Source organism: Taeniopygia guttata, chromosome 7 (genome assembly GCF_048771995.1).
Source record: "Taeniopygia guttata chromosome 7, bTaeGut7.mat, whole genome shotgun sequence".
Classification (NCBI taxonomy): domain Eukaryota; kingdom Metazoa; phylum Chordata; class Aves; order Passeriformes; family Estrildidae; genus Taeniopygia; species Taeniopygia guttata.
The window spans coordinates 5626624-5654215 of NC_133032.1; the positions used below are offsets into that span (position 1 = coordinate 5626624).

The 27592-nt window shown below is 43.5% G+C and overlaps 1 protein-coding gene across 16 annotated transcripts in view; it reads right to left on the reverse strand.

The window, feature by feature from the left end:
* Positions 1–27592, reverse strand: part of KALRN (kalirin RhoGEF kinase) — a 467424-nt gene that overhangs the window by 290214 nt on the left and 149618 nt on the right. For all 16 annotated transcript variants that reach the window (XM_030277125.4, XM_030277127.4, XM_030277129.4 and 13 more), the window contains 2 exons: positions 19937–20011; positions 9606–9720 (listed from right to left, as the gene is read on the reverse strand). In XM_030277125.4, coding sequence (XP_030132985.4) covers positions 9606–9720; positions 19937–20011 — 190 coding nt within the window. The remainder of the gene's footprint in view (positions 1–9605; positions 9721–19936; positions 20012–27592) is intronic.

A 27592-nucleotide genomic window follows, 5' to 3' on the forward strand; every position in this document is an offset into this window, starting at 1 on the left:
TCTTACTTATGATTTTACCTTGCACTAAAGAATTCCTTCTTCTCTTTTTTTTTTTCCCTCTTAATCTAAGTAGCCCAAGAGTCGCACACTGTGGAGTTACAATTACGTTTTGCTGCACACAGTGCTGCAGGATCCACAGGGAACTCTGAAGCAGTGCCAGGATCCACAAGCAAGGCATAAAACACCACAGACTTGGTTAGGAACACCTTGTGGAAAATGAGAAGAAACCATTGATGAGATTTACAACTGTCTACCCAACTTGGATACCAATTCCCTTTGCAAACAGCAGGGAACTGAGCATCCCAACCTCTGAGACAAATCTTGCCAGTCCCAAGCCATACTTTCCATGCTATGAGAACATCAGCCTGCTCAATTCCACATGTTACCATGAATTGGTCATTGTTTTATTTCAATATGATCAAATTTTCTCATACCATAAACTAGCATGTGCTTTTACAAGCATGGGAACTGCCAAATCCTTGCTAGTGGCTTGCACATTGACTCTCTAATGGTTAATAACAAATGTGCCTCTTACATGATCTAGGGATACCTGCACACCTCCAGTCTCTGAGAAGGGCTGAGTTCAGACCACCTTCTCCTCTCTGTGGACAGTAATGAGGTCTCTTTCCTTGATGCAGCTGTCTATTCTTATTAAATTTGTAGAAATTTAATATTCTTGGGCATTTTGTCTGACAGATTTGGTTTAACAGTGACTGACAGACAGCATGATAGCATCAGCTTTTTATTATTCATTTGGAGATATGGATAAAATTATATTCCTGAAAAAACATATCCTCAGTCCTACCCTAGCTGTGTACTGGGGAATCCGGACTTTGGAGCAACATCCCCACCACCTCCATGCATCCAGTGAGGATAAGGATCAGCCTGTCTAGGCTGAGACAACTTCACTCCTGTGTCTCCCATTACTTGCTTCATACTGGCACACAACAAAGGTCTCATCCATCCTCCATGGGAGTCTAGAAGAGCTTTCCACTGATATTGAGATACCTTGGACAATATGCCCATTGCAAAGCAGACTGCAAAGCACAGCAGTTGTTTTCCTGCTTCTAATGACATCCATGAAAAGATGGCATAAGCCATTTCCAAATCATAATAATTTCTAATAGTGAAAAGGATATAGCACATACTGGAGTTACTGATGAGGAACACAAGCATCCATAGTGGAATGAGACAAAAACTATTTTACAGTGTCTGCAAAAACTGTAGGAAAGAGATCACCTAAAAGAAAATTCAGGATTGGCCAAACTGCATATTCCAAGATGTTGCATATTCCACTGACAGCTGCTGACAGCTTCAGGAGGGAACTGTGCACAGCCTGTGCCAGCTCTGCTGCCAGCAAGACGCTCCCACAAAACCTCTGTCTGCTAATTTTAGCTTCTCTGAATTACTGCTCACATTAGCACACGCCTGCCTTCTCCAAGGAATTCTCCTAGTCACTGCTGCCTGGACCTCTTGGAGCACTGTGGAGCCACAGGTCTGATGGCTAAAAGGCCCATGAGGAGCATGCAGGAGCTTTACACCAGCACTAGCGTGGCCAAGGCCAGCGCCAGCAGCACAGAGAGGTGTGCTGCAGAGACTCACAAAACACGTCTCAGGGAGACACTGAGGAAGAGGATGGAGAAAAATGATGCTCTGCATAAAATTTATAGCAGGCTGTGGTGCCCGCCAGCTCCCTCACCAGTGAACGGGTGCAGGATAGATCCTAGTTTACAAGTTTCTGCCTTTTCTCCATCACCTCAGCTCCTTCTTCCAGGCAGCAGAGACCGGTACAACCAACATGCAAAAGCCATTTAGGAGGAGGAACAATGCTGATCTAATCCCCAGACTAAGGGCCTGGACACACTCTCAAAAGCAGAGTGTGCAGCACAGCTCTGTGCGAGACAACTCAGGGGATGGGATCAGACCCCAGACCCTGCCAGCACTACTGGGTGGCATTAGGCCATGGCAGACAACCAGCAGTGATGGCATCATGCATGGTGATGGGTTGTTTTGCTGTTTGATCCAGATTTAGAGAAATCCAAGCAGAATCCTTCCCAGCCAGAATCCTCTGTTGGAAATGCAGTGAGGTACTATGTACAACATTGCTAACAGAAATACAGCAACCCAGGGAGTGGCTGCACAGGATGGGCACCCATCTTGTGCAAGAGATCCAGAATCAGCATCCCACAGGTCCTGCAGGGGAGCCGAGTAGCACCCGAGGCTCCCCTGAGAAGACAGCTGAGATTTTCTCAGGGCCTCGGCAAAGGCCACCAAACCTTGAGAAGACTCAGGTGATGGCACTGCATGGAATCACTACCCATATAGGAGGCAGCTGCCTCCAGGTCAGCTCTCCTGCCCCTCGCAAGAAGTCAAGCAGGAGGCACTGCTACAGGCAGCTCTGACTTTGCTCAGGGGGTTTTAACAGTCCTCCCATGTCTCTTCTCCACGTGAGAAAAGCCAGATGTGGTGCTACTGCAGAGCTGTGGCTGGGCAGCAGCACCTTTTGGCTATTTGGAGTACAGAGGACATGGGCAGATGGGGGCTGTGAGAAGGAATCCACTCATTGCCATCCTTCTGACCGCTCTGAGCTTGCAGCCTGAATGCCCTGCCTGTGGGGAGGAGAAACTCTGCAGCTACGAGGGCAGGGCTGAAGCAAAATAGGCCAGACCAGTAAAACCAAAGGCAATGGACCTGAACTGGGTAGAGATGCTTACTTTGCTGCCTGGGAGGAGCACAAAGTAAAACAGCAAGCTTTTATTCTACTGGATGTGTGCCCTCCACAAGCCCTATCCACTGACTCCACTGCAGATGGTACAACTGAGCTCCCACTCAGCTGGAAAACAGCCAGTGCCAGCAAAGGCAACTTCACTTCCAGACCTGTGCATTTCCCTTCTATGCTAAACTTGGCCTCTCAGGCTACCCTCTGCAAAGTCCCCAAATTATTGACCCACTGAATTTGTGTTGGAGATGAACCAGAAAGAACCCAACATGACTTTGAAATCTCAGCATGAGATTGGCAGTAAGAGAAAATTGAACTCCCTCCCCTACACTGTAAAATAGAACAATTGCCTTGGAAATAATTCAGACATAATAAATGAGGGATTCGTTCATATTAACTGTTTTCAATTGCAGATTTATAGCCTAAAATTAAGCAGATGTTGAGTGTTGAATACAATGCTTAAGAACACAATGACAAGTTGAAATCCCAGTTTCTCTGCATGTGGCAATCAGTAACTTCAATTATTTATTGGAATACAATTAAAATATAATTAAATGGAGCAAGCTATACTTAAGAATAAAGAAATATCGTACAACTTAGAGGGGAAAAAAACAGTAAGAGATTTTCAGGTCTTCCAAAACAGTACAAAATGTTTGGATATAAGATAAACAACTTAGAAAATACTTCGCAAATATCTTTGTAAGTACTTTAAGGAATTTACTTTAAATAAGAAATTCACGCTTGTAAGAATATCAACTTTTATTTTATTTATTTCAATTCTGAAACAAGTTAATGAAATCTTCATAAGCTTGTTTCAATATTAAGTTAATCTCATTTTCAGCTTCTATTTCACAATACAGAGAGACTTCTGTTAGACCCATATCGATGATTATTGGTAAAAGTGAGATGCAGAGCCCAGCTTACCCTGCCTTTTATTAGTATTTAAAGGGAAAAGGCTACACGAGCTGTGCAATTCACAGTACACTAACTGCAAAGCTTTCTATCACGCTCTTTGTGCTGCTCATCACAAAACCAGTCTGAAAACACTTGCACTGTTATGGAGCTGGACAGCAGAATAGGGCTCAGCAGGTAACCAGGCTGGAACCACTCAGAGCACTCTCAGCTCCCACAGAGGCCAGAGAAAAAGAGGACATCTGCTTTAGGTCTAGAGCTGTGCAAGATGGGACCCTACGCTAGCCAGAAAAACAGCAACAGGCAATGAAACTAGGAAGTCATTTGGAAACAGATACCACAGCCCTCCCATTTACCTTAGGTTTGGGCTGATTCAAAAACAAACATAGGAAATTGTGTATCCATTTAAAAACCCCACATTTTTATAAAAAACAGCATCACAAAAGCTGGAGTGACTGTTGTTTTCATGCCTCTGTGGCAAGACAGAAGTGACAAGACCTGGGTCTCTCCTGACACATCTCCTAACAGGGTCCCCAAGATGGGGAGGATACAGAAACCTGTTCCAGTTCTTCAGTCTGTGATTTTAATAATTTTTTTTGTCTCATTTTCCATGTACACTGAGACTAAATTTTTTACTTTACCTTGGGCTTGCAGACTGTATTTTAACAGATCACTTTACTTTCCCTCTCTAACATAAGCATTACCAACACCTTCAATCTTTTCTCATAATTCCTGCTCGCCAGGCTCTGACAGCTCTTATCACTCTCTCTGCACTTCTAGGAAGTCCACATTTTCTAGCAGCTTCTGGGAAATAGAGTTTCCAAGGTTGCAGCTGTAGACACTTGCTGCAGAATTTCAACATCAATTATAGCCACTGTCCACTCACCCAGGAATAAAATGCCTTAACAGGTTATTAACACAGCTGGAAAGAGATCAGAGATCCTCTTCTGAAGTGCTGATTTCCAACAAGCAGTGAATGTGTAACTTGGCCCTGAGGTGGTCAGTAAGGGGACGCGGGAAGCTTTGAAGCCTTTCAGTAGGACAAAGTAAGAGCACCAATATTTCAACAGAACTCTCCCAATTCCTAACAAAATGTTAAAAAGATAACACACAAATACCACATATGGTAGAGGCTGGATTTGAACTGGCTACAGAGTGGCAAAACACTCTTAAATTCACCAGCACTCATGGCAGTTATTTATTTCTAATGAAGCCCTTTCTCCAAAACACCTTACAATCATTTGTTAAATTATATCTGAAGAAAATATTACATCTCCATTAGGCTCATTAGCTTCACTGCATTTTTACCGCTGTATTTTGAAACAAGTATATGGTGGAATAATTATCTTATCGATGGCACCAGATATTTAGTTACTAAAATTAGTATGATGTCCCTGGTGTTATTTTTTAAATAGATGGCTATTTTTGTAGATCTACAATAGCCTCCAGGAAAAAAAAAAAATGTCCTCAAAAGCTCCTTCTGTGCTAAGATCACATAACAGAAAGCAGAGCTCTTAGATTTAATTCTTATCAATCAACAAAATGAGTTTCACACTACTCCCAGCCAGAGGAGCTAATATACACAGTACCACAGGTCACCAGAGAACAGCTTTAAATAAATCCAAGAGTGGGTGAGTATTGCTACATTTTGCCATCCCCTGTATTGTTCTAATTTTACAAAGCCACAGTCATTAAACTAATTATTAGGGGCACTTCAGTTGTTTTACTGCTCCTAGAACCTCTCATCCAGCTTGGGCAGCTCTGAGGAGCTGTTCAAACACACAGGGCTGGCCCTTGGAAACACTTTGCTGCTTTTACAAGCCCTGGATGTCCCCCAGAACAGGGAAACATTTGAGCAGTCTTTTGAACAGAGCACAAATAAAAAGTAGATGTCTTTAAAAACACAGGCCCCCGAGGCATCTCGGGTTTCCCCTCTGCAGAGAGCACAGAAGATTGCTTATCTTGGCTCCAGAACAGATTGATGTGTTCAGCCGGAAGGTTCACTATAGCTGACAGAGAACATTTCCTTCATCGTATTGCTTCACCATGCGAGGAGATAACTCAGGCTAATAATATTCTGTCTCCTTTTTATCCTCCTATAGCCTACGCATAACTTAATTCGCAATTCCAAAGGGCTCGCAGAGGAGATTGGCCTGGTGCTAGTTTCATTTACGCACACATAAATCAAAGCTCAGTTTACTGGAATAGATGGCACTGCACTGGTGTTAAAATAAAAAATCTTCAGCAAGGCCAGAAAATTCTCCCTCAGCTCCCCTGATCATAAACACAATGTTATCCTAGATTCAGTCACGCCCTCCAAATTTCTAAACATTGCATCAATTTAAATTTGCATGTAAATAGAAGCTATCCTGAGTCACAAGAAATACAGCTTCGCCTACCCAGAAAGCATTAGTGCAAATGTAAACCAAGCAGAAAATGCCAGAGTGGTAGAAACTTAGCATCCGTGGAATTATCTTTACATCTAATGAATAGTGTCTTCGTTTCTTAGTAACTAATTACAGTGGAACTGCTTAGAGAAAAGGACCTTGTGATGTGCCTGAAAGAGCCAACATAGGACACCAAACCAGGACCGCATTAGTTTACAGTGGCAGATACCCACTCACAACCTCCTCCTCCTACCCAAAACTGCAGGATCAGGCTTTTGAACCCTCCAGGAGTCTTAAATTACCCCAGGCACCGTGGACTGAAAGGTTACCATTTCAGGATAGGAACAAGCTGTGTTCCTAGATCTTCACCCCCAGGCAGTAATCCTCAACCACACAGGAAACCCCACTGCCTGCAGGCACCTGCCTGACTGTGGCTCCCAGCTGCATGAAAGCCCACACTATTCTACTCTAACTCAAGCACACATAGCTGCTTTCAGAAAGCCCACATTATTATTCTGCTTTTGAAGAAGGAACTGCAGAAAGCTGAATCAGAAACTTTGAAAACTGCTAGCAAGACCCTGGTTTCACTTACGCTAATCTATCATCACATTTCATCACCACTCTCATACCTGCTCCAAGCTCCCAGCACTGCGCCACCTCTGCCCCCTCCATTAAGATATAAAACAAGGGTTAAGTGACAGATAGTATCAATGTGGAGAGCAATCTGTCTCAGAAACCAACGCACCAAGAATAAAGAAAGAATTATTATCCTGGTGTCAATATGATAAATTACAGTCTCTTTTTCCTAAAGAATTTCTACTTTTTCAGCTAGCACAGAAAACTCTTCTTCTTTTAGCACTCAACATCCGAGCAGTTTCTTCTGACATCCTGTTCAGCGTTTCTGTTAATGAAATTATTTATTTTGGTGGATGGCTGATGTAGTTAGTAGCTACAGCACTCATCTTGGAATAAACATGAACTGAGAACCAGTGATAGGAATTCCAACTGTTCCTTCCATATATTTGTTTCCAAAACATAAATAAGTTTGAAAGCTCTGCTGCTTGCCCTTGTTAAAGTGAACAAAATGTTTAGGGAAAATGAGTTTTCAGTGTTTTCTTACACCACACAGGTTATACAATCCCACGTGCCAAACCCATGAAGTTTATGGTCACATTTCCCTCCTAGAGCAGCAAGTTCTGGAATAACTTCCTGATCTACCATACCCTCTCCATAACATTTATATCAATGCCAGAGGCTTGCCTATACAGCAACAGAAAGATGCAAGAAAAAAACTGGATGTCTTATAGTGGTAATGGGAATCCATTAGAAAACATTTTTTCATACCTAACCTAATCTTTACTCACGTTGGTGCAACACATTTGTTTGTCTTCACCCTACAAACCATTTCCTTTTGCAGCATCACAACATGCTTGCACATACTTTTCAATTTAGAGACTGAACAATCTCTACCCTTTTTATCCTTCCTTGACAAGGCCACATTTTCAAGGCCTCTTATCACTCTTGCTTTCTGCTCTATACCTCTCAATGTGCAAACATCCCAAGAAGGAGACAGTATTCCAGTTAATACCCGCAGAGGTCCAATCTGCAAGGACCTTTGGGAAGCCAGTGAAAGTGCTCCATGCATAGCCAGTCCCTCACTGCTGGGCACATTTTAATGACAGGAGATTGCACAGAGGAAGGGATGTTCTCTGGTATAGCTAGAGAAGACACCCTCCAAAGGCTTCTCACACCAGGACAGGACAAGGCTTTGCAGTGACCAGCAGAAAGAGAACACTTTTTAGTGTTTCTAGGGAGACAGGTAGCCAAGTATTGTATTGGCTCCTTCAGCACTTAGCTCTGACCCCAAGTTCTGCATCATCACAGAAAAATCACTGCTGCACTGATTCAGAGTGAGGCAACTAAAAGCACTATCAAAGATTGAGCGAAACTGATTCAGTTGTGTGACAGTGGGGAACAGAAAGGATGTATCCTTCTATTACTGCCACCTCCATGAGGGAACAGCAATTAATAGAAAAGGTTGACATGTTAGAAGGTCATTTTTGCTCTGCAATTGCTTGCAACCCAGAGCCATGTCATATCTTCACACTTGCAACCATGCAAAAATGATAAGATGTAGGGGACCAGTTTCATTACTGCAGCAGCTGGGGGAGAATAGCCAAACTATGGGACACACAGTCCCAGGGAGTGACCTACTGCTCCCCCAGCATGTCTGTAATCTGTCTCACAATATGGTTGAAAATGGAGCTGTCTAGAGGATAAAATGAGAGAGGGTGGAGAGAAAAGCAAACAGACTCATTTATAAGTAAAACCTTGATGACCAGAAGTTCAACACAGCAAAAAAGTGCATCACCAGGGAACTTAAGATGTCCAGGAAACAAGCACTGGCAGATCTGTTAGACATGGCTGCATTTGCTATTCACTCTGCAGCCAAGTGATTAAGTCTCCAAACAGCCCTTAACCTTCTTCCATACTAAACACAACCTTTGTCCTCTGCACAGTGCACATTTAAGGAACAGAGTGCATTTCCAAGATCCTTACCTCTGACTTAAAGATGCAGCCAACCCCTCTGCCCTTCACGTATTTAACTTCACACTCTTTGCCAAAACATGAACATTGTTTAACAGCCCATGTTCTGGGGATCTAAAAGAGAAGGAGCTCCTGGGTGGCACAGGATGTATTCCTGGAACCCTGAGCATCCTTTCTCAGTCCCTCACCTGTCCTGGGGAACACCCCAACAGGTGGTGCAGTGGGTTTTGGGCAAGGATATTTGACAAGCTTAAAAATAGGAAAAGGAAGCTGGATGAGGGCATGTGTAGTCTCATACTCTCTGAGGCTGGGTCAGAAAAGCCTCTCTAGGCACTGAGCTCTATAAATGATCTCCCAAAGCTTGAGAAAACAAATATGTCTGGCAACACACCTTTCCTCCAGCATCCCAGGGAAAAGGATGGGGACTTGTTTGTTGGAAGAGAGACACAGAGACTAATGTGGAGAAAGGTGGTGGTTTACATTCAGAACAATTTAAAATGCCTTTCTTTGAAAGCTTCCTCCTACCTCCACCCATGTTCTTTCCCCAGCCTGGAGAAATCTCTGGAAAGTACTGGAGCAGGAAGATCTGTCTTCTTGTACAGGCATTCTCTCCTCCCCAACAACTACAGCCCCCTACCCGAGCTCTCCCAAACCTCCCACAAGGTATTAAAAAGCAACAGCAGACAGCAGGCTCTCTCCAGCATGCTATATTTAACAGCAGACATCTAAGCATTCCTCCCTTTGCACTCCTTTAAAACAGTTGTACAGAAACATGGAGAATGAGAGCTGCTCCTTGAGGCTGCGAGGAGCCTGAAGCCCAGGTTTTCTCCCACTGCCTCCTCCCTGGAGCTCCTGCATTTCCACGTGTGCCACAGAAACCACCGGAGCGCACACAGGAGGAGGAAGGGAACACTTTTGTTCCTCAGCCCCAAGAACTCAAGGTACTAAATGTTAATACTTGGAAATCAGCAACTGCCAAGAACAAGTTCCCCACCCACCAATCCACCCTAAGCTTTGAAGTGTTTTCTTTCTAGCTTTACCTTGGCACGCTGGCCAAATAAGTCACAAGTTTACGAAGGTCTTCCTGCCTTATTCTGTCATGATTGCTGCGGGCTGGGAAGGTCAAGACCGGACCACCTCGTTTATCACGGCCACCTGTGGAAAATAAAGGATTGTTAGAAAATCAGACAGGAAGCACACATCAAAAAAAACTACGTGCACTGAATTGATAAATATAAATTACAGCATATTTAAGAGTTTGCACACCCATTGTAGCTTTCAGAGTTGCCTAATTGAGGAAGACAAGCTTGCATTTGCTGGAGCTCCAAATGGGAATTATAAGGAAAAAAAAAAAAGTGCCCACACAAGGAAAATCGCTGCTAACACTTCTTTCAGCTATTCCCATCAAATGTACTATATCTACCACTCCAAGCAGGAGATGCTACTGTGGGGATAGTTTTAAACTGATCAACACCAAAAAAATTGAAAGCATTTTTTACTATTGGTGAATGTGTTGCACTGTTATTTCCAAGATATTTACCACGTCCTCCCAGTTTGAAGTGATGTATCCCAGTAATGTTTATGCATGTTCTACAATGTTCTAATCTATCAGGTACTTAATTTGAATTTATGTTTTGATTAGAAGTTCATGTCTTTTAAGCTTTTCATTTATAAAGTGTTGCTAGCAATCAGAGTATTGGGGGCGGGGGGGGGGGATGCTCCTGTAGATATCCTGTCTTAAAAATCACTTATTTTGAAATGTCACTGTATTGCCTTTTATCTTTTACAACCATTGTCTAAAGGATTTTCCATAAAGGAATCACTCTACCCTGAACTATACAACCACAAATACAGGGGCAAACATTCTATTCTGCAGCACCTTATTTTATTCTCCCCTGTAAATAAAGAGTGAAACTGAACTCTAGTACCTCATTCAATGTTCAGTTCTTTCTTTACATATTATCTCAGGATTTCTTCCAGGAATTGTGTTGTTAGATACATGTTTGCACTGTTATCTAGGGAAAAGTTACAGCTAAACTACAGTTCAAAAAGCTAGCAAAGAACTGCAAGAAGCTCGCAAACAAGCTGAAAAAATGCACGAGTTTGCACTTCTCAATGGAAAGTATAATCCCTTTAACAGAAATATCACTTCCGAGAAAAGAAACCCATGTGCCTTCTGAGTTAATTTACTTGGCCAACAAGAAGAAAAAGCTACACAAGGACATGAACATCTCTGGCACTGATCCACACTGTGCTCTCTCATTAAGAACTTGGGACACCTGCAGTCTATGCTACTGGCACATTCTTGTTACTATATATAAGTTTTCTTAAAATACAGATAATTTTTAATTGCTAATATTTTTCTAAAGATTCTTCTACAGTACTGCTTCCTGTACAAGACAGAGTCTCTTACACAAACTTTTCTACACAAATAGAGATACCACTGATACGCATGGTTTTCAGTGGATGCAATACACCTGAAGGGTTACATTGTGCAAATCTCCACTGGAGCCAGGTTGTGTCTGATTTGTCCAGGAATACAAGTGGAGAGGCAAACAACAGATGTCATCTTTATTCTGGGCCCTCATGCAGACAGAGGTACATATGGAGTACAAAAACTGCCCTCCCTAATCTCCACTGAATTCTCTGTGCTTTCTATTTGCCTTTGGCTTCACACCATGAAGGTGAGGAAGGTCCATTGGAATTCAGTGTCACCTTGGCAGATTCATACCTCTGCCACATGGCATGAAAATGAGGACATAATGTAAAATAGGATTCCATTTAGAAGGAAATAAACTCAACTAAATGTTCAGACCTTTTTATGATAAAAAGCTTCCTCATTTTAAGTACATTTTCCCTTTGTTGAGATTATTTCACACACCACATCAATGCCAAACCATTATATCATGCATGATATGTGTCCAACAGAAAAGCAAGCCAGCCTATAGAATGGCAAACCAATGCAAGTAACTAAAGCTAGAGGGAAATATTTTTTCAAGACAGGAAGCTTTTCAAGGTTTTGAAACATTTCCCATCATATCTAGATGTAACCAAAGTTTTCAAAAGCTTCCAGATATTTGCTGAAGCAGAGACCTTAACCTGAACTGCATCCCAGAAGAACACGCTAATCATTCAGGCTCTCTCTCCTTCATTCACAATAATTTAAATATTTGTACAACGTGGAAAAGCACTAAGAGTTGAGAGCAAAAGACATCCAAGACCACATTTATAATCCTCTCAGAGGATATGAAACACCTGTAAAGGGCCATGAGCTTCCCACAGCCCAGCAGCACTAATCACTCTGATGCTGCCCATTCACCTTGGCTGCGTAAACCAAAGATTGTGTTTCTGGTCAGGGACTCCTTTAACACCTACCATTCCACCAAAGTGAGCTCTACAAAATAAATAAACAGAAACCTGTGCAAATTCTGGTAGGCTGAAAACATCAGAAAATTCTTGATCCTTTCAGTAACAGCAACCCAAATATTTCAGCTACAGAAAAGAAAATAGGACCCAGAACATTCCTGTCTTTGCTTCAGGATAAAAAACTATCCCTCAAAAGTTCATCTAAACTGTCCACAGGGAGCAGGAGAAATAGGGCTTAGGCACAGGGTTAGAAGTTACCAGTACAGACCAGAGAAAATGGGTTAATTCTCACTGGAGGAGGAAGGTTACATGATGACCCAGCTGGATGTTTCTGGATGATGGAAGGATAAATAAACAACCAGACTGATTCCTTCTAGCCTTAGAGCACACAGAAACCAGGAGACTTTGGTAAAATATCAAAATATGTTACGTTTAGAAACAAATGTTTCTCATTTGTCATAAAAGTGCAGCTCTAGGCTTTGAGCAATAGAGTGAAATTATTACAAATACATCATACATAATAGAATCCTTCAATTGCTTCCTTCAAGTCCATGCAATCCTAATTACTGAGAAATCCCTAATTTTTATGAATGCCTACATAATTTACGATTTTACTAAGAGCCTGTATAAAGAAAAATTAATTTTTTTCTAGAACAAACCATTATGTTTAATTCACCATCAGACTTGCAGAGTTCAGTAACTGTGGTTTAATCTATTAAATACTGATAATATGCAGAGTTTTTGTTACATTTTGTAGCTCAAAATCTCTGCTTTTCTAGGAAGACTGAAGGGGATATTACCACCATCAAACAGGCCTACATAAGGATGCTCATCTCCTCTAATGGACCTTGCTGAGAAGCAGCAACACACAATAAAAGAGAATAAAACCTTCTGGCATTGGTTGTGCAGGGAGTCTGTCTATACCATTCCTTTTTGTTATTATCTTTTTACTGAAGAGAATATTAAAGAGGGGAAGAAGTTGAGCCCAGATGCCACAGTGAGTCACTCAAAGAACCAGGAGGAGAAATGAGGTTTTCTGACTTGATCCACTGTGTTGGAGCTTCACAGTGCTTGAGACTCTGCTTGTTACTAATCCACTCAGGGAGACAAATCTTGCCCAAGTCAGCCATACTCTCCACTCCAATTGTACATGCATAGTCTTCAGAGAGCTACTCAGCACATTGTTTTAAAGGACAATAAAACTAGAAGGAAGCCAGGAGTCTCAATTGCTCTAATCAATAAGTCCCATCTCCTGCCTCCCCCTGGACTCGAAGAACTGTGATGAAATAATCAAACATGTCATTAGGTTTGCTAATTACAGTTATTAAATGCTAAAACAAACAGCTGATAATTTCTTACTGTTTTTCAAGTTGGATTTTCATGAGCTTTGCTCTGATTTAGAGAGGCAAACAGATGGTCTGGTTATTAGTGCTCTGGAAAAAAAAGAGTTAGAAAAACACATGTTCTTCAGGGCACAGAGTACACTGAGAACAAATATTTAGCTATGTATGCCTTACATTTCTCCTACAAAATCCTTTGTTGATGGCCTTTCCTGTCAGTGGCTTCCTTGCCAGTTCTTCCCATCTCCCTTTCTCTCATCCTCTAAGAATCCATGGCTAAATTCAGGGTTTATTCCCAGAAGTAAGAGCACATAATTCTTCCTCAACAAATCATCCAGGGGACATTGCAATGATGGCACAAGACATTGTGAGATGCATACATACCACATTAAAAGAAAACTTTAAAGAAAGCTCAGAAAACCTGCACACAGGCAGCACAGTTAGTGGCCTTCTGGCGACCACTTTTCCAGTTAAGCCTGCAACCAAGAGGAAGGAGACTCCAGTGACAAGATCCCTGTTCTGGCAGCTGCCTGAACAGCTCTTAGTGGTGGGCCCAAATGTTTCTGCCTACAGTGGCCCCAGCTACCCACAGGTAAGACAAGAAGTTGGCCATCCAAAAGTGTCAGTGATATGAACTCTGTGTACAGGCTTTACCAATCTCAAAATCTCTCTGTCCTGAGGCACACCCAACCCTGTTAATACACAATAAACTGAAATTCCAGCTATGTGTAGTCCTGCTGAGGACAGGAAATCATTAGTTTCCGTTAATGCAGACTTCTTGTATACAGCAGATAATGATTTTATCAAGTTCTGTTTTCAAGCTGCATCTCTCCAATTCTATCAGCCCTTCCACCACGATCCTTACCTGCTTGCAGAGATCCACATTTAAGGGTTTCAAACCCTCTGCTTCCTTTTGCACTCCCTTCATAAGCATGAATTCACAAGGATTAGCCAGAGACACAGGCAAATGTCCACACATGTAAAGGCTCCCAAGAACCTTGTCTGACATCCTGCAGCACGGCAGCAACGGAAACAGGAGCAGCACACGGTGTCTCTGGCCCCTGTTCAGATGTCTACTGCAGTTCAAGTGAATGTGCCACTTCATCTGACCCTGCAGATCATAAGCTGATCAATCTTGATGCTGTAGACTCTGCTGAGACCGTAAGTGAGTTTCCAGAGGAGCTGAAATAATCCTCATCAGGCATTTCAGTCCAAAATATGGTGAAAAAATGAATTATAATGAAGAGAACCAGGAGACAGACAGAGCTCAGCTGATGTCAGGCACTTCAACACAGTGATAAACAATACACTCTGGATTTCTAAATCTAATTGACAGACTTCCTAGGAAAGGAAAGTAGCAAGGAATTGGTGTCCAGAGTCTTAAAATAACATTCTTTTCTCTGTCATAGCTGAGCTCTGTGAGAGTCTGCTTGCTACTGGACTTACTGTGAGCAGACTTCTGTACTAAAACTCCTGCAACTTCAAGATAGACTAATTTGTTGCACACAGGATTAGCTGTGTGACCACCCTCCAGTTCAGCTGGTGCCAATCAGGAGATTCTAGTGCAAGTGATGGAAAATTAAGCTCCCACAACAAGCCAATTAACACAGCTGCAGTGCAATCACCAGGGCCTGATCATCCACAGTGCTGCTCTTTGCAGCATCCATGTCTCAGAGTCAATTCCCCAAATCAAATTCTAATGTCAAACTCTCATCACATTACATTTAGGGTTTATGACTCCAAAAACAAGGTGAATTGTTCTCACCAGAAGATGTCCCGCCAGAGCAAGTCAGAGGCTGTAGATGGGATGGCCCAGAGCAGCCACTGAGTGATCCCTTTTCCTATCAAGTAGATTTGTTCTGCAATCACCCAAAGCCACTGTATGGATTTGAAGAGACAACTTCTTGTGCTTTGTAATTCATTTTCACTGCTTTATGCAGGTATTTTGGGGTGGTACTTTAATTTTAAATGCACACTGGGCAGCATGTGGCAATGCCAGTCACTGCTGATAGTGGTACAGACAGACACTCCAAACCCACACCCCAGGGCACAGCACTAGAATCTGTACAGAACAAGGAGAAACAAGGAGAAGACAGAGTCACCCTAATAACACACTCTTTCTCCTTTGAGACAAGCAGAAAAGCAAGGAATGCTATGTTTTTCTAATAGCAGATTTCCCTTTTTTGAACTCTGTTGATTTCAAACTACAGGGAATGGTATAAAAAGGAAGATATTTTTCTGTAACAAAATATAGAAGAATTGTTGATGTTTCATTTGAAATTTCCATTCCAGAGGAAAAGGAGAATGGAAACTTTTAAATCAAAACTTTTTTTTGCAAATACAAAATGTTTACACTGTCCAAAAATTAGATATTTTGGTTACTTTTATTCCCAACCCAATACAAATTACAGTGTCCACAAATCAGTGTTTGTGACCTCCTGAAACCAGGATGTGAACTCTTTCAGTTCCCAGAGGCACTCATTTGAACATTTGAGGGTCTCATTTCATCATTTCAACCCTGTCTCTGAAGAGTGAAGTGCATCTGCTGCAAAAAAAGAAAAAATATGTGCCTCCACATGCAGTATCTCTGTCACTAAGTGACCTGTGGTGTCCTTGGGAAGGTCAGTGTCTTCTCTGAGCTTTCCTCTTTCATTCATCCTGCTGGTCTAAATTTGGCAGAACCTAATTGTAACGCTATCCTTTCTTTAGATCTATTTACCTGAAATTCCTTCTCTGAAAGACCTTTCAGGAAATATGAGAGCCTTCTCCTTAAGGCTCTCAGTCAGGTTCAGATGTTGTTGCGATCTAGAGGCGCCTCCTGAGATGAGGGGCTGGTGACAGTGGGCTACCAAAGGATGGAGATGGCTGAGCTGTTAGTGCATCCACTCCTCCCTGCTCTGAGCCCTTTTGGTGCCCAAAGCACACAGGAGAACTTCCTGCTCTGTAGACACATGCTGGGAGCTCTGCTTGTCACAGCTGCAGCAGCTCACCAGCTTATTACACCTCTGCTGCTGATTCCTCTGTGCTCAACAACGCCTGCAGAAACCTGGCCAGCCTCCTCCTTTGTGCTCCTGCCTCGGCAGATGAGCAGGCAGTACCTGGGTGACAGCGGGAGCCCACGCTCTTCCGAGCCCTCCAGGGAGCGGAAATACCGGCAAGGATCCTGAGAAACTCTTCTGGGTGGGATGTGGGGAAATGCTTTCAACAAGACCCATGACATCAGTCAACTACCAAGCTTTTTATAGCCTAAGCGCATGAAAATTTCCATGCATGGGAAGGTAGCATGGTAACAGATCCCCTTCCCTGAAAGTTCATACGCTTTGTTCCATACTGCCCTGATCAATAGAAAACCTACCATAAATATAATCAAGCAGCTGAACAACGCCCCAATTTACACCACTCTTCTAAAACAGCATGTTTCCCAAGAAAGACTGTAAGCCAAATTTCCAAAATATTTCACCACCTTTCACTGAAAAAAAGCACCTAAAATAATCTATAACCCGTTTTATTTCATCTCCTCAGTGTTCATCTCCCTCTCAGAATACAAAAATCAGTCTCTGGCTTGTAACTCATTCCCTAATGGCTCCCAAAGCCATTCCATTGCTGGAAACAATACACTGAACCACCCAGGCAAAGCCAAGATTTTATTAGAGTTTAGACAACAAGCAGGTGGCCAAAACCTCCCCCCTGCCAGCCCCTTGCTTAATCTGCTTCCAGGAGGTCAGCAATGGAAGCAATCAGTGATGTCTGGGATGCACCTCACCCACAACTGCTCAGTCCACCGCTCTGCATAGGAACTAGGGAATGGGATTTTCAGGTATTCTTTAGACACACATGTGAACTTTGTTCAGGTTCAGTCTAGCTCATAGATGAGATCACTGGAAGAAACCAAGAACCAGTTCCAGGAAAAAATCCTGATATTATCCATTACCCCTCAACTTTCCTGTGGTGCAGGGATGCAGATGCAGAGCCCCCATTTGCTGCTCGCTGCCAGCTCAGGCAGCCGAGGGGAAGTGCCAGGCACAGAGCCCCAGACAGCACTTAGGCTGGATGAATCCATGCCCAGACAGTTAGAGCTGTATGTCAACCCTGAAATTAAGTGCACTTGTGAGAGCCTGAGTGCTCCTCTGAGATGCCACCGCTGTGCAGGCAGGTCCTGTTGTGCCTGCTCTGGAGCAGGCAGCAGCTGCTCTGCCTTGCCTGCCTGTTCTGCCCTTTGGCAGGGTCCAGGAGTGGCATATCCACCACACTGGCACACAAAGCAAAGTTTAGCCCCTGCCTGAAGGGTCTTGGTGTGTTCTCTGCAATTTCCCTGTTGAATCACAGACAAACAAGGGGGTGAGCCACAGCTGAGAAAAGCAATAAACTCTAATTGACATGTTCAGCTGAGAGTTTTTGTGTGTGCTAATAAATTCTGCTTGTATAAGGAGAACCCCCTTGATCACTTTACTGTACTGTTATCATTAACATTAATTGTAGTATTAAACTCTGAAGAAGATCCAATAAAACTCTCCTGTTCCTCAAGGAAGCATGATTAAAACACAGCCTGCTCTCAGAGTCTGTGCTAACTATAGAACTTTTTTTTTGTTGATCTTGGAAAATCTAGGTATTTTTCTTTTTTGTCAAACATTTTCTCTTCTGTGCTCAAAGCATACTCTAGGAAATTATTCCATCTTAATAAGAAGAACCTAGCCATCAGCTGAAATGTTAAAATAATTATCTTAATCTGCTTTATTGCAACAGTCCAGGGGAACACTGGGCAGTACGTACACTGTGGGCTGGAAGGGGATGCTGGGGTTATTGCTGTGAGCACCAGCAACTCAGTGTTCTGCCTGCAAAGGGAGCTGCTGCCCCTAGTCATTGCATTTGGAGACCATGAAGAGGTGTAAATCCTAGGACCTCTAGCTGAGTCAGGAACAGCACATTTTGAGCAGATCTAAGTCTGGAGGCTGGTGAGTCTATACGGAGCAAGCTGTACCCTGCCTGCAGCAGATCACGGTGTGAAAGCCTGGGGGATTGTGCTGGCGCTGCTTATTTAACACCCCCCTCCGCAAGGCAGGCTTGGCACAGGACAGTGTCTAACGAGCTGATGATTTGATGTGAGACCCTCTGGCTCAGAGCTGAACACAGGCACCATCAGTGGAAGGGGCTACATAAACAATCCAGACAGGTTGTCATTAATAAATATTCCATGAATTACCAAATGATCCTGCAATCATTTCCATGCAAAGCAAGAGCAGGAGCCAAGAACTAAATTGCAGTACAGTCCCTGCATAAATTCCTCCCCTTCACTTCCCCAGAGCACCCGGTTCAGCTTTTGTGTCTCAAACAAGTGTGCAGGTATGCTGTGTTTTTATGACTGTGCTTCCCTCTTTGGAGCAGTGAAAGCCAACCATGTAAAACATTTCAGGACATTCAGAGTGAGACTTCAGTGCAAGATAAAGTACTCCCACATGTAAATACTGTTGAGATAGTCTTGGGTTTTCACAAAAGACTTCTGATGTTTCAGAAGCTTCCCTCAAACTCCTGGATTTTCATGTAATCATTGAAAAAGTCTGGTAAACATTTATAGATCCTCAAATTGTTTCCCCGAGTCACAGGAGGACTTGTGATCTGTGGGCCATTTAACTGTTAAAATATGGGAAGACATCTCACAGCAGCTATCAGTAGAGGCAAAAGCTTTTCTTGCCTGGATGATACCTCCATGGCTCAGCACAGTGATGAACCCCATCCTCATGGGACTGGGGGCTCAACTCTTGTGGAGAGAGCCAGGGAGAAAGAGTCCAGGCACCAAACAGCCTTACTGCAATCTCCTCCCTTCTGCAGTCAGCATTACTGTGGAGATGAGGGAAACAAAACACCAAAGGCTGTAAACAAGAGGAGCCGGCTATTCTTGATGGAGGTTTTCTCATTGCAAGCAGCCTGAATGGTTTGTAATCATCAGAAACGCTGCCACTGGAAATACCCTGGGTTTATGCTGCCAATTTGAGTCACTTCATGCAAGATTCTGATTGCTTCAGACTTTCTCTTCCCCCTCTCACTGACAAGTTGTAATTCACACCAGAAGCAATATCATCCAAGCTATTCTCAAAGCCTCTTCCATATTGTCTAGTCCTCATCCACCCCCAGATCCTTGAGATTTGTCTTCTGAATGAAGGCTGTAAATCTTTGTACAGAATGGTAGGAGAAGTTTGAGCATCTGAGTTATTATGTAAATGCAGCATCAATAGTACTTTTAACTGCAAGCTGATTGGGACTGTAAATGGAACAGCAGTGATTTATAGGCCTGAGTGCTTCCTACATACAGGAATTGAATATTATTCACTGACCTTGAACCAAAAGCAGGATCCCTGAATTGTCCTTCATGCTGAGACAGCCTACATCTGGGCTGGAACTAAGCAGCTGCCCTTCATCCTACCTGTGCTGCTCATTTACCCTTGTCTAAGAGTATAAACAAAATTAACATTTTACAATTTACAATGCTCTGAATAATACTAGATAGTCCTGGTCCACATACAGTCCTTTTCTTAGCAGAAGAGGTAATTTAGGTACTACCAAATTCAAACATGAAGCTGGTCCCTTGAAACTCTGCAGCATCATAAGGACCAGGATGAGGCAGACAGTGCTCACGATGGGATGGAGGGATCAAGGAAAAATGTGCTTACCTGACACAAACGCCACTTTCTCCTTCAGTATAGGAAGGACATCAGCAGCTTTTAAACCATCATTTCGAAAAGAACCTGTGAAACAGAAAAACAGGAAGGTCACATTAAAAGAGAGCATGTTCTTGCTCCCAGCTTCATGGACATGCCATGTTTCTCAAAATCAGACTGGAGAAAGGCTATAAATTGCATAAAAGCACCAACAAAGAGACCCAAATAGCTGCTGAACAAACAACATTAACATCAATAGAGATACATTTGTTTAAAAAATTAAATACAGAGAATCAGCTCATTGCTCTATCCTTCAGAAGTTCTGAAAAATTAACAATTTTCCTGTCAGAGCATATATTGCATGAGAGGCCACAACACACAGAGTATCATCATACAATTTCAGAAGGCTTCAACCCCTACAGTGTAACACCAGACCACTTCAGGAAGCTTCAAGCATCTTCCCTTCTTGTTCTTTAGCCCGACCTTTTATCCCCTCATGTTCATGCATGGCACCTGTGTGCCCTCTGTTCCCTTTGGTGGTTGGTCAGTGCCCCTGGGCACTCCATGGCTCATTGCTGTCAGTGCTGCTCACCTGCTTCTCACAGCTGTGCCCACTGGGGATGAGGCTGGGCCACAGCCCCACTCCCAATTGCCACAAACTATGCACCTACAATTTCCCACCAAGTAACCAGATTAATCCCTGCTGCTTTTTTCACAATACTATCACCTGGGAGCTCCCCATCTTGGAGAGCAAGCCAGGAGCCTTCCTTCACTGTTCTGAACATAGCCAGGCAAAATTGCAAGGAACATTATAGCATATACACATCCATTTAGTATCAGCCTTTGAGATAGATTTACACAGGGGTTGGCCTAAAAACGGCTTTTCCCCTTTGCCCCCTTCTGCTGTGCACAGCACAGCTGGGATGCAGCAGCTCAAGGTGGGACCACACTCAGAGGGAGGACACGCTCCTTACGAGTGATTTGAAGACCCAGCACATTCTCAGGGAATTAATGTTGTTTGATTACATATGAAGCATATCTGCACAGGCCATTTGCCTTCCCTGAAGTGCCAAATTAGTTCATGTATCCTAAATATTCACCCAAGAAATCACAGACTTTTACTCTCTTGGGAACAGAATTGCCCACAGTTTCAGGCTCCAGCAACATCTTTCTGCTCTGCAAAAGACCAGCAGTAAGGGATCATCCCAGAGCAAATTAGACCTGCTATTCACAGAAAAGGCGGGTTTGAAGGACACCTCTGCAGTTCCCCTGAAAAACAACTCATCCATCACTGGGTAGTGAATAATAGCCATCATAACAAGTGATCTTCCATATGGCCTTAGATTTGTTCCAGCTCACCAAAGAATATAACAAATTTGAAACCCTGTATTTTCACTTTCTGCCTTTCACAGGCAGGCAGCAACCACCATTCTTCTGAGATGAGATGGTGCCAGGGTAAGAAACTCTTCTCACTAAGCAGTTTTCTAGAAACAGTGCAACATTGCTGCAGCCATCACACCCTCCTTGCTGAACACAGCAGATGGTACCTGACCGTTTGGGTGTGAAAGTGGGACTGGGGATAAAAATCTCCCTCTTTACATTGTCATCTATCGCTGCCAACATGCAGCCTGCGAAGGCAAAGTGGCTCAATCCATGCAGACATTTGGAATAGACAGGATGAAGACCAATACATCCATTTTAACCTGCAGCAAATCTACAAGTGTTAAGTATTATTATGGTTGAGTTACTGTTTTTTTGCCAGTCAGTCAGATTGTGCAACAAGGCTGTCTTGTACATGTAAATATGTCCCTTCCTGGCGACCAAAGGCTACAGCTACCTCTCTGTGCCCCCAGTTACCCTCAGGTGTCACCTCTGTGACACTCGGCCCCAGGAGATGTGTAAGCTCACCAGCTAAGCCTTAAGCTAGTGAAAACTAGCACTCAAAGGAGTGAGGTAATTCTATGCAAGGCCAAGACCAACGTAACTGCAATTTGAACAGGCACTGAAGCACAGTGCCAGAGGATGCCTAAAGTGTGCATTGTGTCAATAAAGTGTTTTGGGACCAGGGAAATAAGTCCTGATTGCTGAACTCTTTCTGTTCAAGTAAGCAGGACTTTGTGCACTTTGTGTTAAATATATAAATAAGACTTTGCTATTAACTTATCCTCTTAATAAGAATAACCCCTCAGATCTCAGTCTGTGGCTAGTTCTCACATCAAAGGTAGGAAGTGCTCAGTCACAGGCATCATTTGGAATTTAAGAAGCTTTGTATATAAGCATCTCATCCAACCATGAAGCAAATGGGAACAGCCAATGTGCAAGACACATCACGAGGGTTTGAAGACACTCAAGTGGAGCACTGGGCCAAATTTATCCAGCTGCAAGATCTGCAAGTGTCAGTGCAAGTTGAGTTTTCCCCAGTATTTGTTAAATTTGTCAGGAAAATGGTAAAGTCAATTTTTTAGGCACCCAACTGTGCAGCAGACAGTATACAACTGAAATCTTTGTGAACATTGCTAAAAAAAGCCAGTGGGTGTATGTAAAGCACACCATAAGGACTTCTTAGCAAGAACCCACTATACTGAGGGCTGAAGGCACACTCCTGCAAGGAAGGACTGCATTTCACAGAGGAAATACATGGAGACAGGAGAAAAATGTATGACTTTAAAAGATGGTGATCTCCTGAGCTGTAGCAGGGCAGGCTGCAGGCAAGGGGCTCTCTGGTAACAGTCCCCATGTCCTGAATCTGCAGAGGAGAGGCAAGGAAGGACTTGAGCGGGGACAGTGCTGCAGCAGGTACTTTCCCCTTTCTCAATATGGCCCAGGGCAGGTCAGACACACTCCAAAGTGTGAGCCTGTACTACAAACGTGGAATAAACAAAAAGTCCAAAGAGCTGCAAAACTTCCCTTGGGATGAAGAAGGAAATTCTGAAAGGTAGATCAGTGTCTATAGCAATGCACAGTACTTAACCAAGTGGCACCTCATGACCCACACATGCAGCCGCAGACAGTGCTTCCAGAGGTTGTGCCAGTTCCTGACAAAATCCTTGCATTGGAGGCTCCATCTCAGAGCATGCTGTCAAGTTCCCAGCAAGAGCTGGGGCAGGGTATGTATAAATGGGAAAACCAATGGCTCTAATAAAGACTCCAAAAGCAACAGCCAATCTGTCTCCAGGAGAGCCCAGCATAGCAATGATGCATTCCCCAGTTCAGAAGTTATTATAAGCATATTCCTAATGATGCTCATTTTCATCCTCTTCCCCAGCTGTTTCTAATACATTTGTTTTGTTTGTTTGCGTGCTGGATCCAAGGCCATGTCTGCAGAGCACCATCTCATTTTGCTGCAGAGCCCTGTGCACACAAAAGCTTTGTAGCCTGCCCTACACCTCTCTGCTGCTCCTCTCGGACAACCCTTCTGCAGAAGATGAACACAGACAGACAGAGGGATGAAGGAAGGGCAGGCTGAGCCATCCTGACATTGTCCATTCATTGGTTTGCTGGTTCACCATCCTCATAAACGTGCGTCTACACAACAGAGACCCTCTTGCTTCCTACCTGCATGGTCTGGCAAGAGACTCGAGCACTGCAATCACCTCTTTACCAAAAGAGAGGCACAGAGAGCAGTGCTGTGACCCAGTCACCCTGCAGCCCCTCCCACCTTCATCACATCCTGCCTTAGTGTGCTACCCATGGAGCAGGGACACTATGACTGGCCACAAATTTTTATTACTCCAGTGACCCAAGAAGAAAGCACACCATGACAGCCTGAGCAGCTGGCAGCATAACGTGTTCTTGGAAGCACTGAAGAATTAACAGTGGATCCTCAGCATGGCTGATTCACATTTCAGGGCAGAGCAGCATCACACGTGCACAGAACATCTCCTAGCAGGGATTCCCTGGGTGGCAGAAGCAGCTCACAGTTTTAGATGAGATGCTGTAATGAGAAGCCAGATGGGTGAGCTGAGAAGTTTAAGGCATGCTTCCACGATAAATGCAGCAATCTTGAAATTGAGAAAATTTGTTTTTCCCTTGCACAAGTGCCCCAGCTGGCCTGGAGAGCTCGCTGCTGAAGGACATGGAGGTCAGCAGCTTAAGGGGCTTCCTGAACAGGTTGGAAATCAGCAAACAATAAACATCTCCAGAGAACTGTAAAGATTAATAAAATAAGCAAGAGTTTTGGAAAGAATGTAAGCCTACAGACTTTGAAGTGAAAGCCAAAGTCTTTTCTTGGAGTGAAAAATAAATTATCCCCAGAGAGAGTCCTGTGAGCTTTAGTATTTCTTTCTCAAAGCAGAGTGCATGGTCTCTGCTGGAGACACCGTCTTGGGCTAGATGGATCAATGGTCTGCTCCAGAGTGGCTTTTCCTAGAAAAGCTTCAGTTCTAATCTGAAAAATGCAGCTCTTGGCTTCAAATAAAGATCAGCTGCTGGAAATATGGAAATACTTTCTATGCTTAAAAAAAGTATGCGTAGGCAAGAAGAAGGCCTCCTGTCAGAGCCCTGCATGGGGCTTAATCACTTGGCTCCTGATGCCTTCAGCAAGAGTTGTTCATCCCAAGTCCCATGCAATGTTTCAGGAAAGGCAGCCCACATTCTCATAGTTCTCAGAACAGATTTGACTATTTAAAAACTTTGGCATAAAGTTTCTTTAACCAAACAAAACTGAACTCCTTGGGCTAAACCCATCCCTCGAGGAACTCCACTGGAGTCCAGGATGCAATAGTAGGACTAATCTGGTCCATATTTCTTCTTCCCCCAGTAAAGGCCTCTCTTGTATTTCTATACCCCCACTCCCACACCCCAGCTTTTGGGGCATTTATCTCCCAGGTTTATCATAGCCTATTGCCTTCCTACCTTTTTATTCCCTGCCCCCCCCCCCCCCCCCCCCCAAGTCTCAGTGGAATTTATTTGTCTTTGCAGTACTGTAGTGTCTTGGCTTTCTACAGCACACAAACAGAAGGGACGTCTGATGTGAGCAGAGAGAGGCAGAACAAAGGAGACTTTAGTATTCCCATTGTAGCCTTTGCAAACTGAGACACGGAGAGATTGACTTGTCCAGTGTCAGACAGAAAGTTTGTGCAGAGCTGAACCCTCATTTCCCCAATGCTTTTCTCATACAAACATCCCTTTGTTTTCCAGCAGAATATAATCCTTCTTTTTCTTCTCTTTACACTTCTGGTTTCCTCCTCCTGCCCTTCTCTCTCCATTATTCTTTCCTTTTGCATTCATGCCTCAAATATTTACTTTTTGTGTGTGCTAAACCCTCTTTAACCCCTTCCTCCCCTTCCCACAAGCTATTGTCTATCCCCGCAGGACTGTGAGCCTTCCCAGTTTGATTTCTCTGCTTTTCCACAAGTGACACAGAGGGGCTTAGCCAAGGGCTGCTGGGGCCTTTGCCTCTGGGATTTTGCTGGCTGAGGCTTATTGGTTCAAAGGCAGAGAGGCCACAGCATGGCACAAGCATTTGGTTGAATAGAAGCAACATGTACTCTGGACTAGTATTTTAGCACCATCTGGCAGAGATAAATGAGGCTGGACACTCTGCATCTGCCAGTTGCCCCTCTGTGGACAATAGCTTGATCCCTGATGCAAAGAAATAGCATTTTGGTGTCCTGAGATCCCCAGGAGCCTGCATGACTCTCCTGCTATGCTTCCCCATTGCAGGCAGCAGAAGAGCAGGCTTTGATTTCACAGAGAAAGGAAGGAAGGATTAAATTGAATTTAATCTAAAGACAGCACCAGAGAGAAAAAAACCACAAAATTAAGCTGTAAATATTATTACCAACTATTACTGAAGACTAACCCAGAACTATATACTTCTCCTTGATAACCAATAAAAGGCAATACCTGATCTCACAGGAAGCATTTAGGACTGCAGATTGGAGTGTGGCAGGAACAGGGTGAAAGGCAGGTTGGATTAGTACCACAGCCCTGGGGCAAGGATGGTGGCCATGTCCCTCCATGATCCTATGTATGGTTTCTCCAGCCACCAGATCCAGTGTGCAGACTGGCACACAGATCCATGCCATAGCTTCAAAAGTTGCAAGAACCTTGCACAAAAGATTAATCCCACTGCACCACGTGCCACAGTTTTTATCCCAGCTAGGGCCAAAGTCACACGCATTACACTGCTGCATTTATTCTAAAATTAAAATATGAATGTTGTGTTTTATGTAATAGTTAGGCTCAGTCCAAGACTAATATAATTTCCTGTGTGTTTCTTTATACTGTCCTTCTTTTTATTAATTATACACCACTCCTGCTTGCTGAAATATCCTTCTGGTCACATCTGTGGGGTGGCAGGACTAAGGCTACCTCCCCTTCCAAGTTTTGGCAGTGTACTTCAGACGTCCGCTGTTTTTCTCCCCCTTTACACTAACAGGAGGGTCCCTCTGATTTCTCGCTGCTCAAACCCCTGCACAGGGACAGCCCCTCCAGCACAGCCCCTTCCCCCCCTGCCCGTAAGGGTTTGGGGGACCTTGCTAATTGTTGAGATTGTTATTCCTTCCACGGGGCACTTGGCAGCACTGAGCCTCCCAGCACAGCCTTTGAATGTCCACACATTTAAACAGTAGCCTCGGCTTGAAATCAAGCCAAAGATTAGGCAAGGCCTCAAGGAAGATAGAGCGGCTTGCAGCAAGCATGCAAATTCATTAGCCTGCGTGCACGTGTGGCCTCTAATAAGCCATGTTCAGCATCTGAAGCCCAAAACATCCCACCGTGTGCATCCCACCTAAGCCATCAGCCAGGCTTTGCCTTTTTTTTCACGTGGCACAAAACCTTTCAAAGCATCACAAGGATACCGAATTTATGCACAATCTGAAGCAGAGGCTCTGCTTCAACTTCATCCATGGGGGATTTTACTAATTTCATTTTAAACATACACTAATAGAGATGCCAAGAGAATGCAATGGCTGTGAGTCAATCTTTTGCACATTTCATTTTCTTCAGGACTTTGGAATCAGGCTGAGATATTTCAGTTCTTACACTTAGAAAAATAATTAGACATTATAGGTGGCCCTGTGGACAGCACATCTAACTGCTAGTCAAACGACTGGCTCTATTTGTGGTTCTGCTCCTAAATTACTTTACAATCCTGAACAAGCTGTTTTAACTGTGCCAGATCTTGGTTTTCCTCTCTACAGAACGGAAATAATGACTGCCCACATTAGTAAAGCACAGTCAGGTTCACAGACCTCAAAAGCACCTTTCAAACATGAATTAATTTTGTCTGAAAAAATCTCTCCGAGTTCTCTGAGGCAGGGAACTGTTGCACTGCACTTTTATAGACAGGCGAAAATGAGGCATCGACAGTAGAAAAGACTTGCTTGGTGATCACAGAAAGGACTTCCTGGGAAGGAATGGGAGATACTAGGAGAACTGGAAAAATTAGATCATCTGACACAAAATCCTGTGTTTAATTTCTTATGTGTACAAGGGATAGATGTGCTGCCCTAGAGGGAAATAAGTAGATTCAGCACCTTGAGCTTTTAGTAGTTAAGTTTCTTGCCATCTACAGATTTTTCTGATCTACAGATTGCTCTGCACATTAGTGACCACCCAGATACAACAGTCTTTTATGGTGTTAATAAACAGCTATGGGCCATTTGTAATCTGAAGTCACATTTTTAACACGGCCATGGTCTCCATCCAGGCCAAGTGTGCATG